General features: G+C 38.5%; 2 protein-coding genes across 3 annotated transcripts in view; both read right to left on the reverse strand.

Annotated features, from left to right (window-relative positions):
* Positions 1–4965: 4965 nt before the first annotated feature.
* On the reverse strand, positions 4966–8766 carry LOC107667574 (twist-related protein-like). Of its 2 annotated transcripts, XM_016459267.1 has the most exons (3): positions 8535–8766; positions 6317–6719; positions 4967–5360 (listed from the first exon to the last, which is right to left on the reverse strand). In XM_016459267.1, exons 1-2 carry the CDS (start codon positions 8676–8678, stop codon positions 6342–6344), a joined length of 522 nt encoding a protein of 173 aa, XP_016314753.1. In that variant the 5' UTR covers positions 8679–8766; the 3' UTR covers positions 4967–5360; positions 6317–6341. The 2 variants fall into 2 exon arrangements, with proteins under 2 accessions (XP_016314754.1, XP_016314753.1); XM_016459268.1 differs by lacking the exon at positions 6317–6719 and having other exon boundaries at positions 4966–5360; positions 8132–8766.
* A 2581-nt stretch (positions 8767–11347) lies between these two features.
* Positions 11348–20252, reverse strand: part of LOC107667566 (protein atonal homolog 8-like) — an 18287-nt gene continuing 9382 nt past the window's right edge. The window contains exons 3-4 of the mRNA XM_016459259.1: positions 12054–12139; positions 11348–11818 (exon numbers count right to left, since the gene is read on the reverse strand). Coding sequence (XP_016314745.1) covers positions 11348–11818; positions 12054–12139 — 557 coding nt within the window. The remainder of the gene's footprint in view (positions 11819–12053; positions 12140–20252) is intronic.

Raw genomic sequence — 20252 nt, forward strand, 5'->3', positions numbered from 1 at the left:
CATTATTTAAGATGGGTGGAAATGACATTTTCTTCATGATAGTTCAAGAGAAAACTGACATGATTGATTCGTGATGCATGTAGATTCAATGCTGGACATTCTTAGTAGTCAAATTAAACAAACTATAGCGCATCTGAAAAGCGCCCACAGTTGAAGAAACACCCTCTCCATCACTGAAATCTGCTGGACAGCAACAGGATGATTTAAATCGGAGTTTTCTCTCTACTTTACATTGTGTTTACCCTCTTCAGACAGGCTGAAACTTACTTCAGGGGGCAACCAGCAAACACAAATAAATATCAGACAACAGCTCTTTTATCCTGCATGAAAGCGTGTGATGTCTGTGTGTACACTGAATTGCGTTCTGATTGCCTGTTTATTTTCTCAGAAACCACACACCGGCTGATGGGCAGGTAGATGTGGGCTGGCGGTCATGCCAGAGTTGCCCTGTCGCTCCGGCACGTGACGCAGATGGTATTACAGCTGCCTGGGTGGTACATCTACACAATAACCCCACTATTATATTGCCAATCCAGAGGACCAGGACAAACCGCTTGTGGCAAGGCAGGCCGTGACCAGACACTTAGAGTCTGGTTTTGGCCTAATGCCTCGTTCTAAAGCACTTTTGTGAGGCTTTATAAGAAAGGTTCGATTTTATTTTACAACATGTTATTCTTTATTTCACCAAAAGTGATTTACACAACTTTTGAACTACAGGCACAATCACTCCTTTTGGGGTTTGAACATACAACCTTTTGGTTTACCAGTCCAAATACTAAGCCACAACCCTTGTGTAAGCAAAATTTTAAACTTGCAACATAAAGTCGGGTTCAATTTGCAGCTTATTCCAGCCAAGAACCGCCACTAAGTTGACCGACATGTGAAGAAACCAACTTTTTTGTTTTGTTTTCATGTGTTGTTTAGAGGCGGGTTTATCTGAAATACATTATACCACAGTAAGAGGCTTCATTGCAAAAAATTTGATCAGATATGCCTACCACAAAACAGCATGCAGCCAATGCTTTCATATTGCTCAAGTTCTGAAAATATCTTGCATTCCTGTTATTGTGTGGGATGACTTTTAACACCAATAAAATGTCTTGGTTGGTCATGTTTGTGCATTTTTAAGATTTCAACACTGAGTTTCTTATTTGGGAGGCTTGTTTGCATCAAAACAATCGACGGTCAAAAAGGAAAAAAAAAAACTCTGAAATGTGGTAATGTGAGTTTTTAGCATCCTACTAAAAAACTAAACCCCATTTTTATTGCAGAACTTAGACAGGGCTTTTATTAACATGAAGCATGCAAAGGTTCTCCATGCACATAGAAAATGACCCACAACACATATGTGTTACATACTACAATACTATATGAGTATGACAGCATGCCATTCCAGGCACAATCTGATATTGCTGTGGCTGAATGCTCTGCAGTTCTCCGTCTGCATTGAATATGAAGGAAATGTAGTGCGATGAATCTCTGGACACGATTAAAACAGGCACACAAGATCTGGCTGCTCAGAATCATTTAAATATGATCAGAATCTCCTCTGTATAGGATTGGAGCTGCAGTGACATGAAAGAGCTGAATCCATGTGTTTCCGTTTACAGAACCCAGTAAATCAGAGATGAAAAGGCCTTCGCTCGAATCAAATCATATATTAATCTAGTCTTCCAGGACTGACACGCTTTGTTGAGCTGAGCAGTTTGAGGCATCATTGTGTGCTAGAAGTTTCCATCGAGTCGAAAAGACACGAAATTAAAGCAGCATGTTGTGGCCAATCTCAACTCAACAATCGTGTTACCCAACAGTCTGAGAATACACATCTACAGCTGACCTTTGACCTCACTGACTGCAGCATCAAAGAGTCTTCAGAAGTCAGTATTGTGTTTTAACCATCTTATTCTGTTGAGTTTGACTTTACTGTGAAGATCCCAGAGACAATACAATTTTAAAATCATAAAATTTTGACATAGCAACCTAATACTTTAATGGTCTTTGGAGATATTAAAAAGGTTACTGTGAGTATCTTTATATTCAGCACATGTTCACATCAATATTAAAAACAGCATTTTAAATTGAATGTCACAATTAACTCAAATGTTTTTCTCTTTCCTACAAAAATACCATCAAATTTAGCAAATCTTTAATTTTCTCAGTTATTATGCATAACAAAAGCTATCTTAGCATGCAGATATCCGCACTGTTGATGCATAGATTTTTATAAAAATCTATGCATCAACAGTGCGGATATCTGCACTGACACATAAATATGGAAAAATAACTTTGGTTTTGATTTAAAGGGGTCATATGATGCGATTTCAATTTTTCCTTTCTCTTTGGAGTGTTAAAACTCTTGGTGCATAAAGAAGACTAAAGAAGACTAAAGTCTCAAATCCAAAGAGATATTCTTTATAAAAGTTAAGAGTCAACCACGCCTACCTAAAACGGCTCGTTCTAACACGCCCCCACATGTCTACATCACTATGTGGGAAGATTTGCATAACACCACCCAAAATGTTCACGCAAATAAAGAAGGCATTCTTTTTAGCAACATCATATGACCCCTTTAAGATATTTATTAGAAATGACACCTGTTAAAGTGTCATTTTCCCACATGAAAGCATGATAAAATAAACAGAAAATAATGAATTTTCACTGTTTTCTTATGACTTGTTTTGTTGACAATTTCAGTGCAATTCTATTTAATATGCATTTTTATTATATAAATGTTACTGTTTAATTCCGTCAAGCCATGTTTATTTATGAAGTTCATTTAAAAACAGAATTTATGCAAATATAAGACATGATCTAACATTTGTCATTTATGTTTCTCTATACTTTTTATGTTTTTTTTTTAATCATTATTTACATTTTGCAGGTTTCTCACTTTGAACTCATGCTGGTGCGTTAATGTCTTCAAGGGCCTTTAGATTTTAAATGATGATGGCAAAGCCATCAGATCACACACTCAGAGAGTCTGATAACACATGAAAGAGCTGCTGTGCACGCGCACTGCTCTATATTTCACCCACATCAGGAATTTCATGCAGTCAGTTCCACAGAGGAGAGAGTTTCTCCGCTCAGACTCAAGTTTAACACATGCTCGTTTGAAGACGGTGAATCTTTTACTGCCCTGCAGGTCAGAACTGATTCTTTTACATCGACGTTCGTCAGATCGTTTAACCGGATTCACTGCTGCTTTTTGCACTTCATGACATTTCAGACGATCTTGCAGAAGGCCTAACTAAACTGTAGTCATAATGCATGCTTGATTTTGCAGTGAAGCTATTTTTATTTGTTTTCTGAGCATGAATAAAAAAAACAGGGACATTCTATTCGAAATTATAATTCACACTTTCTTTATTCTAGTCAAAAAGCACTATTAACACATGCCAAAACGCAAAATTGCAGCATATCCAGTTCAGCTCGATAACTTAAGACACACCGAGTTCAAAACGAGTCCAGATGCAAATGAGAATCGGCGTTTTAGAGAAATAATTACCAGAAGTATATCCTCAATGCATGATGAAATCCCTACAAAACTCCCAACAGAAACCCGAAGCAAATGAAAACGAATCCTTAGCTTTTCCACGTCCTTTTGCTGCCTGCATTTCAAACACACACACGCATTCCTCAAAAACCAGGCTCATCATCCCATCATTATCCCATCGAGTCTAACTTCTTTTAAAGAAACTCAAAGGATATTTGTGTCAGACTGCGTGCAAGTGAAGGCGGGTCTGTGCAACTCAACATCTATTCACATGGCGCTAAGAAACATATCAGCAACATCTGGTAGAAATAAGTTTGATTCAGGTGTCCGCGCTCTCGCGTTCGCTCTCTCTCCCTCGCCAAGAGCCCAAACTCCTCGAGGCGTCATGTGAACGTGTTTCTGACGGGAAACCGATGCAAGCGTTTGGAGAGATCAGTGACAGCAGAAACGAGCGCCAGATTCCGTCTAACCCGAATCACACCCTGCTCGTGAGTCTCGTAAAACAAGACATCTTCAAATTCTATACAGCAAAAATTATTTGCAGCTTTCCAGCGGCTGTCTCAGATGTTCGCGCTGGTTTTTATGGTATGGTTTTAAATTTATTTTTTAACGAATTAGCCTATTCTTAATTATTCCTTCATTTGACGATTTATTGATTCTTTCTAAATCAGTATAAGTTTGTAAAATGGTGGTTTTGACCCGCTGCACCTTTCCGTGACCTTCCTGACCCCTAATTTTATAGACATCTGGGAATTCCATACATGTTTGGAGCCCGTCACACCTTCAAATGATTCTTCACAACATCCTAAACGCTTTTCCAGACCTCCTGTCATATGCTCTCCTTCTGGGTTAAAATCACCGCGCAAAACGACACAAATGTCTTAATTACTACAGGAAGAATTAGTCTTTCCTATGTTATTTTTTTTTTCTTAAGTGTTGTTATTTGTTATAGTAGAAAATAACATGCAAACATGATTTCTGTGTAACACGATTTGTCCAGTTATTAGAACAGTTTGTGCATTTATTTCGTTCAAATGTTTTAAATCATAAGTGCTAAATAAAATTAAACATTCTCAGCGAAAAAATCTCAAAACATTATTTAATTAAAGCATGAGCATCATTTCTGGGTTAGAATAAGTCTTCTAAATTTTAGCGTTCGAATGCTATTGTTAAATAGTTTAAAATACTTTCCTCGCAAAAAAATCTTTAAAAAAAAAAAGAAGTTAAAATAAAAAAAAATGTATTTTAAAAATTGATATAATAAAACACTGCATATCAGGCAAGAGTATTTTCATTTTTTTTTAAATCGTATCGAATGATTACTGCATTTGTTTATGTGTAAACGCTTATTGTCGTTTGTTTTCATGTATTTTTTTTAATCCATAATGCATAAAACTGCAATAACAACATGCTAATATAAGTACATTTCAAACCATGTTTTATTGCAGAAAATATACACATATTTACATCGTATTTAAAATAGAAAATGCATAGACACCAGATCTATTCTGCATTGTGACAATCATTAATAAATAAATAAATGTATTTTCTAGGACCAGTCAGAGAAAGTGTTATGAGCCGAGTTTCTTCCATATTTCCTTCATTCGTTCTGTAATAAATATGACGGCTGCTGTCAGAAGCGCGGCGAGTCTCTCTGTTGGTCGACAGACAGAAGCACATATTTTCCACATTCGCCGTCACAACAGCACAGATCTGATTGTAATTCCTGGTCCCGTGTCTGTAAGTGCTCGCAACGGCGTCATGACGCTCCAGAACCTTCCCTTTATAATCCTTATGTTCGCCATTGTTTCGTGTCGCTCCTTCCAGTGAGTTCAGCTCCTCTGACTCGATGCTCAAGGCCGAAAATCTGAAGAAAAAAAACCCCAAAGATAAAAGTGTTTGAGACGGTACAACACGATTTAATATTACAATACGGTTTAATTTAATAGCTTTAATGGTATATTTGAATGCCAGAAAATAAAATAAAAACATAACAGTTTGAAAAAAGCCCCCAAATGTTGGTTGCATGAACAAAAAAAAAAAAACATTTTTCTAAATGATGAACCTTTTTTATAGAACCATGTTTTGAAAACGCAGGAGAGCCTTAGCTATCGGCACAAAGATCCATTTAAGCATCTTGAGGAACATACGGTTAACATTTAAAAGTTTGGACACATCTGCTCATTTTGACTATTTTCTACGTTGCCGAATAAAAGAAAATCATTCAAACTCAGAAATAGCACAGATTATGAAGGATAGGAATGATGTAGTGACCAAAACATGTGGCACAAACGAAAACTCCTTTATATTTGAGCTTATTTTAGATTTCAGCTCACTTTGGACATTCATGAGGTGCATCCTGGGACGCTTTTAAAGTTGGTTTCCCATCGCTATCCACTCTGTTTCCATATAGTAAATATACAGGGGTGAATTCAGGACAATTGGAACACAATATCGAGATGACAATTATCCTGCATGAATTTACACTCTAAGAAATGCTGGGTTGTTTTAATCTGAAAAATGCTGGGTTGTTTCAACCCAACTTTGGGTCAAATATGGACTAACCCAGCCGTTGGGTTAAATTTTTACATTCAATTTTTAACCCAAAAGTCGGGTTAGTCCATATTTGACCCAAAGTTGGGTTGAAACAACCCAGCATTTTTCAGAGTGTACCCTATAATCATTTATAGCCAATTAGTCAACTGATGTGAAACATTTAAACACGAGCTTCTAAGTCTTAAGTTTTTCAAATCAATCACTCAGTCAAGTGTGTCCACACTTTTGACTGTTGTCGAGTGACTTGTGAAGTTTTGCTCTGCATACCGTGCTGCACCGAAAGCGCGCATCATTAGTGGGATGTTGACATGGACCACGCGCCCTCCATTCTCCAGACGGAAAACGCGTAACTGAGTCTCTCGTGCGCCACATAACTGCAGCTGGACATTTTGGAGTCCAGCTCGTCGCTCTGCAGGACCTGACACAGGAAATCGATGTACCGGGAAGCGAGCTTGAGCGTCTGTATTTTGCTGAGCTTGTCCGAGGGTAACGTGGGGATGATTTTGCGCAGCGACGCGAACGCGTCGTTTAGAGACTGAGTCCTCTGACGCTCACGCACGTTCGCCATGACGCGCTGCGTCTGCAGGTCCTCCAGAGACTGCGGGCTGCCGCTGCCGCTGCCGCTGCTGCACTTTTTGCTCCGCTTCCCGGGCGTCGGGCTGTCCGAATCCTCGCCGCTCTTGGCTCCTCCTCGCTGTTCCCCAGACTGTCCACTGGAGACTGGAGACTCCGGGACTCCTCTTGCATCGCCTCTTCCTCAGACATTGATGTTTGGAAAACGCAGATAATATATAATATATAATCTCTGTCCGGCGGAACGGGGTCCCTTTCTCGGGGTGTCTCCTCTTGTGCGTCACGGAGGTGTTTCTCAAACTTGAAGGGAAGTTTGGAGGCTCTTATAGTCTGGAACGCGCAAACTTTTTGGGCTGGTCTGCGATTGGACGAGAAGCGCGGTGACGTAAGAGGGGAGAGGCGGGAGAGGAGCGCGATCCAAAAGGTTTCTGTTATACAAGAAGTCGTTCTTTAACGCGAACGTCTGAGCCAATCACAGCGCGGATGACATATTCCTTCTTAAAGCAATGCTGATGTTTATTGAATTCAAATATGGAATAGAATCTATTTGTAGATTTTAACGTATTGCAAAACATATTCAAAGTGATACCAAACATGCATCATGTCAAAACTGTGAACACATCAGTGTGATCCAACGAAAATACTGAAACATTCAATACTGAAACATGCGATGACAAATTTATAGTAAGCTGATGATTCATTTTGATAAATGAGCTGATGAACTGATGACATATTTAGCTTCATAGTCTTCTGCAGATGTTTGAACTGTAATTCAGAATAGAATCGAACAAGAATTTAATTAATTTATTAAAAACACATCAAACACTAAAATCGTATATAACTGAAACATTCAGTACTGAATCTTTGGCCAAAGCCATTAGTGATTCATATGTAATCATTAAAAGGGCTTTTCAGCTGGACAGATTTCAATGTGGTTTCTGGAATGAGTGGGGAGATGATTTGCGATCTGGCAATGTTGGACCAAAAATGCGCTTAAAAAGTTTAAATTTAAGGTTTTCTTTGGTCAGTAGCGATGCGTTACGTTTAAAGCATTAATCATGCCGTTAATGTATTAATATCATTTACTGCCAGTTTGCGCGCTGGCAGTTGTGAAGAACTGTGTCGTTCTGAAATCCACCTCAAGTCACTGTAAAAGAAAAGAGCGAATCTGGGTTCTCTAAGTAGACCTCATCGTTTATTTGAACATGTTCTGAAATGCATGTCTGTGTTAGTGTTATTGCAGAGTCAGGTTTCCTTCTGCAGCGTTTTCATACGCAGCGGGTCGCCAAGCGCAGACGGGGTTAGTCCATATTTGACCCAAAGTTGGGTTGAAACAACCCAGCATTTTTCAGAGTGTACCCTATAATCATTTATAGCCAATTAGTCAACTGATGTGAAACATTTAAACACGAGCTTCTAAGTCTTAAGTTTTTCAAATCAATCACTCAGTCAAGTGTGTCCACACTTTTGACTGTTGTCGAGTGACTTGTGAAGTTTTGCTCTGCATACCGTGCTGCACCGAAAGCGCGCATCATTAGTGGGATGTTGACATGGACCACGCGCCCTCCATTCTCCAGACGGAAAACGCGTAACTGAGTCTCTCGTGCGCCACATAACTGCAGCTGGACATTTTGGAGTCCAGCTCGTCGCTCTGCAGGACCTGACACAGGAAATCGATGTACCGGGAAGCGAGCTTGAGCGTCTGTATTTTGCTGAGCTTGTCCGAGGGTAACGTGGGGATGATTTTGCGCAGCGACGCGAACGCCTCGTTCAGAGACTGAGTCCTCTGACGCTCCCGCACGTTCGCCATGACGCGCTGCGTCTGCAGGTCCTCCAGAGACTGCGGGCTGCCGCTGCCGCTGCCGCTGCTGCACTTTTTGCTCCGCTTCCCGGGCGTCGGGCTGTCCGAATCCTCGCCGCTCTTCCTTCTCGGGCGTCTTTTCCTGCTGCGGCGTTTCTGCTGTCGCCTGTCGGGCTCATCTTCGCTGTTCCCCAGACTGTCCACTGGAGACTCCGGGGAGCTGGACTCCTCTTGCATCGCCTCTTCCTCAGACATTGATGTTTGGAAAACGCAGATAATATATAATAGTTTCCCTCTGTCCGGCGGAACGGGGTCCCTTTCTCGGGGTGTCTCCTCTTGTGCGTCACGGAGGTGTTTCTCAAACTTGAAGGGAAGTTTGGAGGCTCTTATAGTCTGGAACGCGCAAACTTTTTGGGCTGGTCTGCGATTGGACGAGAAGCGCGGTGACGTAAGAGGGGAGAGGCGGGAGAGGAGCGCGATCCAAAAGGTTTCTGTTATACAAGAAGTCGTTCTTTAACGCGAACGTCTGAGCCAATCACAGCGCGGATGACATATTCCTTCTTAAAGCAATGCTGATGTTTATTGAATTCAAATATGGAATAGAATCTATTTGTAGATTTTAACGTATTGCAAAACATATTCAAAGTGATACCAAACATGCATCATGTCAAAACTGTGAACACATCAGTGTGATCCAACGAAAATACTGAAACATTCAATACTGAAACATGCGATGACAAATTTATAGTAAGCTGATGATTCATTTTGATAAATGAGCTGATGAACTGATGACATATTTAGCTTCATAGTCTTCTGCAGATGTTTGAACTGTAATTCAGAATAGAATCGAACAAGAATTTAATTAATTTATTAAAAACACATCAAACACTAAAATCGTATATAACTGAAACATTCAGTACTGAATCTTTGGCCAAAGCCATTAGTGATTCATATGTAATCATTAAAAGGGCTTTTCAGCTGGACAGATTTCAATGTGGTTTCTGGAATGAGTGGGGAGATGATTTGCGATCTGGCAATGTTGGACCAAAAATGCGCTTAAAAAGTTTAAATTTAAGGTTTTCTTTGGTCAGTAGCGATGCGTTACGTTTAAAGCATTAATCATGCCGTTAATGTATTAATATCATTTACTGCCAGTTTGCGCGCTGGCAGTTGTGAAGAACTGTGTCGTTCTGAAATCCACCTCAAGTCACTGTAAAAGAAAAGAGCGAATCTGGGTTCTCTAAGTAGACCTCATCGTTTATTTGAACATGTTCTGAAATGCATGTCTGTGTTAGTGTTATTGCAGAGTCAGGTTTCCTTCTGCAGCGTTTTCATACGCAGCGGGTCGCCAAGCGCAGACGACGCGCAAACTGTGTGGCCGCTTCAGTCCAACACAAACACGCTCCCCGAACCGGCCTTCTGCTTTCACATACATCCAAAGAGCCCGCTTTAGCCGCACAAACTGACGTTTCTGTAAATGTTATAGAACATAGAAGCATTATACATTTAAATGTAAACCACTAAAAGGCTTCTCGTGTCACAAGACCGCAGAAACGCTCCCTTTTAAGCGTAAAAAGCCAAGGTTTAAAGACTCCGCAAGGGGGCGCACTGACGAAACATATCCATGCGTGCCATCGTGCGAATGCGCAGCTTGCATCTGTAATGTGACTTGAAGATTCACCCCAAACACACAGATGACAGATAAATATGCGCTTATATTTTTATGTATTTGATTGATCTAAATGACTTGGAATGTTCTGTTTAAAAATGTTTAATACAAAAGTGTCACATCTATGGTCATCCTAGTGCGGCGCACCTGTTCTTGGTTTACCTGTAATAGGTGTCCATTGAGATCTGAAATCCACATAACTACAATAAAAAATAATTTGGTGTAGAAAAAAATGTTCACTCAGAAATTGCTAGTAGCCTACATTTCACAAACAATTACAAAGAAACAGCGTTTGATTTACAGCTAAGAACAATATTTGTTTAATGTAATAGACACCTCAAAACCACCCAAACATAATCTCAGAAATCCAAAATAAATGCAACAATTTATCTAAAATTCCTGTTGGAAATGTACCGTAATTTGGAACCAATGCTAAAGGATCCTAATGTGATTTCTAAAATACAATTATAACGTAAACCACCTCCAAATCCAAAATAGATGCAACAATTTATGAAGAATCCCTGTTGGAACTGTATCATTATTTAGAACCAACCCAATAAACAATCCTATTGGTATTTTTTTTTTAAATAAAATTATAACATGGGCTTATTATCAATAGGCCAAAACACCACCTTTGGACATGAAAAGTTACTTTTTGAGTATTTCTGGATTTCTACAGATTAGATTAGTAGCAAAACGTTATTCCAGCACGGATTTTGATAAATATGACGCAATATCCAAAGGGATTAAAAGTCAAATAAGATCATAATGGATCATTCCTATACAGAAGTTTTAGACTAAAGCACCTTTCAGCTGTAAAACCCCAATAAGTCAGATACGCTTTTAAAAAATACATTATTTTTATTGGCTTCAACATCCACAGAACCGGTCCATTCCACAAAATGTTCTTTATAGCGAAAAAAAAAGTTCTTTCGATTTTTAGAATGTTCCTCACACCACGAAATGATTCTTTTAAGAACCGTTCAACGAAAGGTTCTTTGAAAAACCCCAAAACGCCTTTTGAAACCTTTATTTTTAAGAGCGTACATTATGAAATATTACAGTTTTACATAAAATCTTTTCTAGTCCTAATTTTATTGGTTAACTCCTGCAACCATTGCAGCATAGAGAACCTAGCCATAAAGGTAGGCCGAAATGACAGAAATAAACATTATAATCCATATTTTTTTTCCATAATAAACTTTTAAGTACCTCGATAAACGTTCGTCTAAACAATGGGATTGAAATATTCAGTTCAGTTGTTCTCGAGAATATCCGTCATGAAGGCGATGTAGATGATGGCCAGGCGCAGAGTCTCTATCCGTGACAGTCTCTTCTCGTAGGCGAACGTGGGAACCTTTCTGCGCAGCAGGTCGAACGCGTCGTTGAGGCTGAACATCCGTTTGCGCTCGCGGATGTTCGCGGCCTGGCGCTGGACGCTGCTGATCACCCGTTTGCGTTTGGGTTTCCCGCTGCTGGAGTTCACGGGAGACGCGGTGCTCGACGACAGCGCGTAAAAGTCATTCGACCGAGCTGTCGAGATGTCGAGCGCGTGGATGGATGTCAAGTCCTGGTACAGTCCATTGCAGTCGGTGCTGTGTGTCTCCTTTGGGGCCAGAACGGGTGTGTTGGGCATCATCTCCATGAAGTCCACATCAGTGACCAAATCAAGCATTGCAGGACTCAGAAATGACTTTTGCATATCCATACTTTTAGAGCCTATGCACTGTGATTAGACAGCACATGATCAGACTTCATGCATTTAAACCCACTGTTGCTTTCGAAGAGGTGGCCAGGTTTGTCCGGGTCATGTGGATCACCAAATTCAATTGCCAAATCCGGTCAGATCCGTGAAGTTAGATCCTATTGGCAGCAGTCCATGATCCCAGTCCTGCTGTTTTAATATGTCTCTTAATTCCACCCCGAGTGTGTCCTCTTTTATGCCTCCAGATCTGTTTTACTAACTCAGTGAAGGCCACTTGAGGGACGTCCGCCTGGCCTCTCCGTGCTGCTCTGTGCCATTTGATGGCTGAGGGCCGCGATGATCCTGAGAGGGGACGAGGTGCTTGACAAAGGGTCACTCAGTCTGTTTGCTCGGTTTCCCGGTGCACTGAGAGGCTAAATAACGAGACTTCTATTACTGTGAAAGACCAAATATAACATTCTCCCAGAGCACACTACACTTCCACAGCTTTTCTTTTGCAAATTAGTGCAAATAGCTGCCGGTTGCCATGGAAAAGACAAAGTTTCCACTGGTCACTTATAGGAGAATCACAATGCAAGAGTTGTCTAAATCAAGAACATGGCAGCTCACATGAAAGTGCACGAATATATGTGATTTCTATCTATCTATCTATCTAATAAAGTCCTCCAGGTGTCCAGGACTCAAACTTCAGATCGCTGACCACAAAATAAGAGTTTCTGATGAAGTAGCAGCATGTGCACATGGCAGTGGATCGGTGGCGAAGCGTTTAGACGATGAGTGTGATGTGAAATGCTGAGGTACAGGAGCAGAGAGATGCGTGTGGGAGGATGGTGGGTTTTCTTGCAGTTTGTCGCAGAACACAGTCAGCGGCTGCTGATTTATGTGGTCTCTCAGTTCATAAGAAACACTCATGCTGATCTGCTAAATACAGACAGAAACCAAAACACTCCATCATCATTAAAGGCTAGATGATGGTGGCATGACCTCACCATGCCAGAAGATAAAAATCTATTTATGTCCAAATGTCCAAACGACTTATGTTTCATTTGAGAAGAAGGAATGAGACAGTCAGTACATTTAAAGAAAATGCTTTATGCTTTTTTAAGCAGTGTTGTTCTGCCAAGTATCATAATCAGTACATGATTTCCAGCGTGTTTTATACAACAGTTCAATAAAAAGAAGCTAGTATTGAGTAACTGAGATTTAGACACAAAATAGCAGCAGCTACTTATAGTTCAGTTGCAACATTGTATCATAATCAGAATTCTTTTGGAATCCTTGGAACAACATTAGAACTAAAGCTAACAGTAGTACGTTATGCTGCATTCAGAATTAAGAGTTTCTGACTTGATGTAACAAATGATAACAACAACCAAAATTGATCAAAAGTGACTATAAAAACATTTCTAATAATTTGTATTTCGAATAAATGCTGTTCTTTTGAACTTTCTATTCATCAAAGAATCCAGAAAAATAAAATGTATCACAGTTTCCACAAAAATATAAAGCGGCACAACTGTTTTCAACATTGATAATAATCAGAAATGTTTCTTGAGCAGCAAATCAGCATATTAGAATGATTTCTGAAGATCACGTGACACTGAAGACTGGAGTAATGATGCTGAAAATTCAGCTTTTTATCATAGGAATAAATTACATTTTACTATATATTCACATAGAAAACAGTTATTTTAAATTGTAATAATATTTCAAAATTTTACTGTTTTTATTGAAATTTTTAACAAATAAATGCAGCCTTGGTGAGCAGAAGAGACTTATTTCAAAAATATTAATATCACGGTAGTTTATCTGATTGTGAAGTGACTGCTAATCATTATGTGTGTCACATGGCATGAAAAGTTTTAATTTTAATACAAAGTACAAGCTTAACTCAGGTACCTGTAACTCAAGGAGAGAAACCTTTCCTCTCTCACACTCTCTCTCTCTCTCTCTCTCTCTCTCTCTCTGTTTTCCTGGCACTAGGATAAACATGATGTGCACATTCCTGAGGTTGCTATGGAGATGCTGAGAAAGCACAGCTGGACCTGGAGAATATGAGGTAATCCTGAGCCCCAGGGGCTGCTGGGTAAATATTGATCTTGAATAAGAAATAAAACGAGGAGAAATACAGTAAAGAGACAATGAGGGCGTCCGTGCCAAGCAGTTCATGTTTCCATGTGTGAACAGTAGGTGAACGAAAGCACAGGAGACCGTTTACAGCAAAGATGATTTCTGAAAATGTCTAGAGCTGTAAAGCGAACCCCCCTCCGCTCCACTGAAACAAACACCTGCACACAGATCACCATAAATCCATTTACAGTAATACTTCACCCCAAAACAAACACAAAAAGAATTTTCATTTGTGGGTGAACTGTCCCTTTAAATCAGTATTTCAATTTAATTTTAGCATTATTTATAAACTATTATAGCATTTATTTATATTTTGAATGAGCTTTTTTATATTTTTTAGGTTAAGTTACAGTATGTGCTTTTGTCATTTTTATTATTTTGATTAATTTCTATTTATCTTTCATTTCTTTCTGTTTCAGTTTAGTTTTTTCATTTTAACTTATTTCAGTTAGTTGCCAATTAAGGTAACAATTTTAATTTAAATTTTTTAGTTGTCTTTCTTTCTTTAATATTTACATTTAATTTAATTTTATTTCAGCTTTATTTCAATTACCAAAAAGATTTTTGATAGTTAGTTTTAGTTAATAATAACAACACAGCTTTAAATATTTCAGTGGCCAACATAAAAGTCAATCTAAAAATAACGCAAGGTTTTCTATTTATATTTTTAATTAGCTTTTTATATTTTTAGTTTTCATTTTAATTTTAGTTTTATTACATTTTTTGTGGTTTTGTCATTACTGTAATTGCAGTATTTTAACTTATTTCAGTTAGTTGCCAAGGAAACAATTTTAATTTTCATTTAAATTGCCTTTTTTTTTAATATTTAAGTCAATCAAAAGTAATTCAAGGTTTATTTATATTATGAATTAGCTTAGCTTGAAATGTTTGCTGAAGATTTCTTTATGTATCTGATTTTTATGTAATGTAAATTATTATTATTTTTTAATAATTTATTATTTATATTTAATTTCAGCTTTATTTCAATTACTGTAAATGTTTTTTTTAATTGTTTTAGTTAATAATAGCAACACTGCTTTAAATATGTCAGTAGCAACCACAAAAGTCAATCTAAGTAACTCACAGTCATCTATAGACTGAGTTTGGCATTGAAATAGTTACACCGACAGAGCGTTTGCCACCTGACAAAAGCATGTTTTCTCAGAACAGAATCTCACAAGAGCTTTCAATCCATATCATGCATCACAAAAGCACATGAAAACCCAACAGAGGCTATTTGAGCCCTGCAGGTAGTGTGCGTTTAGGGACCGCGGTAAAACCCAAGACCTGCCAGATCCAGTTCTTCAGCCCGGGGGTTTTGGAATCAGAGCGGCCTCAATTTACTCTCTCCCTCCTTCCCAGCGCTCCAGTCGGGGATCATTTCCTCTCACTTTGTTGTTGGAGATCTGCGGATAGACTACAAAAAAATCAGCTATTACTCAACTGAGCAGAATACAAAACAAACAAGGAACGTAATCGTGGCCAGGGAGAAAGATGGTGATGGTGAGGAATTTTCAGAGGGGTGTTAAATGAGCAGCTGAGAGGTGAAGATAACCACAAGACCAACCTACAGCCAGAAGCACAACTCCCACAAAGAGAAGCAAGAGAACAATAAACCATCCTAGAGTTAAATATAATAGTCATCATTATCATTATCATTTAATTTTAGTGGTTGCAGTTGAGAAGTGGCCTCAATGATATTCTGATTAATCTTTGCTATATTTCTTAAGCGTTTGGAGTGGTTTCTACAGTGTTGCCCAGCGCCATTTGAAAAGTGTCTTGCAACCATAAAGGGATAGTTCACCTAAAAATTAAAATTTGTTTTAAATTTTTTCCACCCTCAGATCATCCAAGATGTAGGTGGCTTTTTTTCTGTAGTAAAGAAGATTTTTAACTGAAACCCTGGTTCTTGGTGATTAATAAAATGCAAGTCCGCATTTTTGATAATAATAAAAAAAAAACACAAAATTAATACTCATGGCTCCTGATGATATTTTGTGGTCTTATGAAGCGAAACGATCAGCCTGTGCAAGAAACTGATCATTATTTACAGCATTATTACCTGTAATCCAGAGCCTCAGGCAAACAGTCCAGAGTGATGTCTGGTTCACGAATGAATCATTCTTCTGAACTGATTCTTTTTTGTGAACTAGATGAACCAGTTCACCAAATCGAACTGAAGCGTCTGAAACAGTTTGCAGTTCGAGCAGCACAGATCTACAAGTTATACTCAATCAAAACTCACTTTCAGACGCCTGACAGTCACTCCGAATCACAATGAGCCAAAATACTGGCGTATCTGATCCTGTGATGAATGAACTGATTCAGTGCTCCAGTTCCTCCAACAGTCAGTGAACTGAGGAAACAGTTCGACTCGAACCGAAGAGCCGCTGATGTGCGCATGCGTGAACCGAGCGCTTGAATGAAGGGGTGAAATTTACGTTTTTATGGTTTCTTATTGTTTATGTAAAAAGGTGAGCTGATGAAGACTAGTTTATTCACTTTATAAGCTTTAGAAATGCAAAACATCCACGTTTCACATCATTATTGGCTGCTTTAGTGATATAATTATGTATACATCATTTTGTGATTACACAAGCAAACTAGTGAACTGAACCAGTTCACTGAAACAATCAGTTCATTGAAAAGAATCAGTTTGTGGAAAAGAATCAGATTTCCCTGTTTGCCTGAGGCTCTGGATTACAGGTAATAATGTTTTAAAGGGGTCATATGATGCTTTTTTAAAGATCATTTCAGTTTCTCACACAGACTGATTATTTCGCTTCATAAGACCACAATATATCGTCAGGAACCAAGTGCATTAATTTTGTGTCCCCTGATATGCTTTTTCGACACCAAAAAAAACATTGATTTTCACCAAGGCTGACAGTCTCAGCTCAAAATCTTGTTTACTGTTTTAATGAAGAAAAAAAGTCACTTACACCTTGGATGGCCGGAGGGTAAATGAACAGCAAACTTTAATTTTTGGGTGAACTATACCTTTAAGTCTCTGTGATTTTCTGGTCTCTAACTATGGCTCAGGTCTTCAGTGTAAAGTGTTTTTTCTTCAGTGTTTTTTAATTCAATTCACTTTTTCTAAACCAAATGACAAAATTTAAAACCTACCATTCAGGGTTTATAATCTCAGTTTTATCACACAAAATCACAGTAAATTAGCAGCTAAATGAGCAGGTGAGATCAGTAATGTGTTTCGTCAGATGTAGATGTTGTCTGGTTTGGTGTAAAGCATCTGAACTGGTGTGTTTCCTCTGGGATCTGTTCATAATGCATTTGGGCCACAATGCAACAATAAATCAGAAATTAAATATCTCTCCATCCCTCCCGTGTCCCTCTGTCCTCCCTCTGTCTGCATCCAGCTCGCTCTCTCAGCCACTTCATCTTCTGTGAATGCATCTCAAAGCCAAATTTCTTAAAGGGACAGCAGACCTAAAAATATACAACTCTGCCATTTACTCACCCACACGTTGCTCCAAACCTGTATGGATTTCTATGATCTGTGGAAAAAGAAGTTTAGAAGAATGCTTTTCAATGTAATTAAAATCAATGACGTTTTCGAGCTCTAAAACAGTAGTCCATACAACTAATGCACGATATTTAAATACTTCTAAAGTCTGACGCTTTTATACAGCAATACAGATAACAAGGACGTTAAAAGACTTCTCCGATTATCAAATCATCTAGAACTTTTAACACTGTATCAAATGTCACTAGTGAGATTAATCTCAATATTTATCTTAATGCCTTTAAAAAAGGATACAGATAAATGACCTGCTCTGAGATCTGGAGCTTTAAAAACACTAAAGAAACATGAAACTGGATGTTTTAAAGGACTTGAGAGAAGTCTAGTGTGCTCCAGGACGGCTAATGATCCTCATAGGGATGTGAGCCAAGAAAACCAGTAATATAGTGACTGTACCTCACACACACTAATAGACTGAAGGACAGACTATATATCTGGTCTAGATAGCAGTTGTGAGTGTGTAGGGCGAGATCTTTAACTATTATATGCAGAATAGTTACTTACTGTTAAGTGAAGTTCACTCAGGCCGAGGTTGCCAGCGCTGCAGCTTTATTCGACATCTATCTTGGCCTGAAAAACAAGCACCCTGACATTCTGATGAAGCCAACAGGGCAGTTTGCCTCTCTGAAGTGTTGAAGTGTACTGTGTCAGAGAATGTGAAAGGTGCTGTGCTGTGAATATGTAAAGTGCTTTCTCTGATGCCCGCGGCTCCCGCACTGAGCCGTGGAGGAATTTCCTGATCCGTCTGGCAGCTGTGAACGTGTGGGTGTTTTCTGAGGTTGCATTTGTAGATAATGCACAAAAAAGCAAAGCACGATTTATAGATATTGTTTAAAATTTGAGTGTTATTTCATTGTTTAAATCTTGACTAATCAAATATCACTGGGGAGCCAAATAAAACTTTATTCTCCAGAATTTTAGAAAGACACCACTATTCAAATGTTTGGTTAGTAGGATTTGCTTTTGAAAGAAATTAAAGGGAAAGTTCACCTAAAAATGAAAATTCTGTCATTAATTACTCACCCTCATGTCATTCCAAACCCATAAGACCTTTGTTCATCTTCACAACACAAATTAAGATATTTCACATTCAAGACCCAGAAAGGTAGTAAGGACATCGTTAAAATAGTCCATGTGACATAAGTGGTTCAACCGTAATTTCATGAAGCTACAAGAATACTTTTTGTATTTAATTAATAGCAGAATTTTCATTTTTGGGTGAACTAACCCTTTAATGCTTTTATTCAGTAAGGATGTATTTACAAAGACATTTTGTTACAAAAATTTTTTTATCTGAAATAAATGCTGTTCTTTTGAACTTTCTATTCATTAAAGAATCCTGAAATGCTTCACGGTTTCCACAAAAATATTGGGCAGCACGACTGTTTTCAACATTGACAATAATCAGAAATGTTTGTTGAGCAGCAAATCAGCATATTAGAATGATTTCTGAAGATCATGTGACACTGAAGACTAGAGTAATGATGCTGAAAATTCAACTTTGATCACAGAAATAAATTCTATTTTAACATATATTCACATAGTAAACAGCTATTTTAAATTGAAACAATATTTCACAATTTGACTGTATTTTTAAACAAATAAATGCAGCTTTGGTGTGTAGAAGAGATTTCTTTCAAAGACATTAAAAAAATCTTCCCAACACTTTTAAAAATAAAGGTTCCACAAGAGCTTTTCATAGTGATGCCATAAAAGTTCTTAAAGGAACAATTAGTTTTTTTCTTAGTGTTAAGAACATTTTAATAATCTGAAGAACCTTTTTCCACTATAAAGAACCTTTTGTGCAATGGAAAGGTTAGGCTTAAAGTTTCTTCATGGAAGCTAATAAAGCTTCATTTTTTACATGTGGAACTTTTGAACAATATTGTACATCTTTAAGCTTTAAAGAACACAGAAACCAATAAACTGATCTTAAAAACCCATTTGAAGTATATAGCAACTCAAGAACCCTACAGAGCAAAAATACTCTTTGCTAAATCTAACACTGGTTAGCAGGTCATCAGAAGGTTCTCCAGCTGTGTGGAGCCTGAGGAGCGATCTTCCCCCAGTGTGAGTGAGATGACTGTCAGACTAAACTCTCAGACTGCCAATACAAAAGACCAATAAACATTCAGGCTCCTCCCACCGGCTTCACCCTGCATGCCAGATTCCTCCGCCTGCTTATAAAAGCCCATTTTAGAGAAACCACAAGTGGTTTAATATCCACTTTTCCCCATAGAAATCAGGCCTTAGTGTGAGATTTTGAGAGTTTACATGTGTGTGCACATTTGTGTGCAACCTTTAGATACAAGAACAGAAACCTGCTGAAAGACCCCACACAGTCAGAGACCACTGACGTGATTAATGGTGTTTGCTAAGGGTCTGAGATTTGAACAAGCTCCAAACAAACATTTCACGTGCTTGCATAGAATATGTTTCAAGCCTTAAAGGATAATTTTGCCAATATTCAGACAGCTTTGTATTGTCACAATATCAGTAGTATATTATTTAAATGAACAATGTGTACTCTTTCTCCATGTTACCTGCACCTAGATATCACCATTTATTTGTTAGGAAGAATCTACCAGAAGATGCACAACACACACACACACACTATAGATCAGGGGTGGCGAACTCCGGTCCTGGAGAGCCGCAGTCCTGCAGAGTTCAGCTCTAACCCTAATAAAAACTCACCTGCCTGAAGCTTCCTAGTAACCCTTCAGGCCTTGATTAGCTTGTTCAGGTGTGTTTGATTAGGGTTGAAGCAAAACTCTGCAGGGCTGC

The sequence above is a fragment of the Sinocyclocheilus anshuiensis genome, unplaced genomic scaffold, assembly GCF_001515605.1.
Source record: "Sinocyclocheilus anshuiensis isolate Anshui unplaced genomic scaffold, SAMN03320099.WGS_v1.1 scaffold1172, whole genome shotgun sequence".
Classification (NCBI taxonomy): domain Eukaryota; kingdom Metazoa; phylum Chordata; class Actinopteri; order Cypriniformes; family Cyprinidae; genus Sinocyclocheilus; species Sinocyclocheilus anshuiensis.

What these genes read in the sequence shown, in the direction of transcription:
- LOC107667574 (XM_016459268.1), bottom strand. Translation starts at nt 8,678, where the DNA reads ATGTCTGAGGAAGAGGCGATGCAAGAGGAGTCCAGCTCCCCGGAGTCT.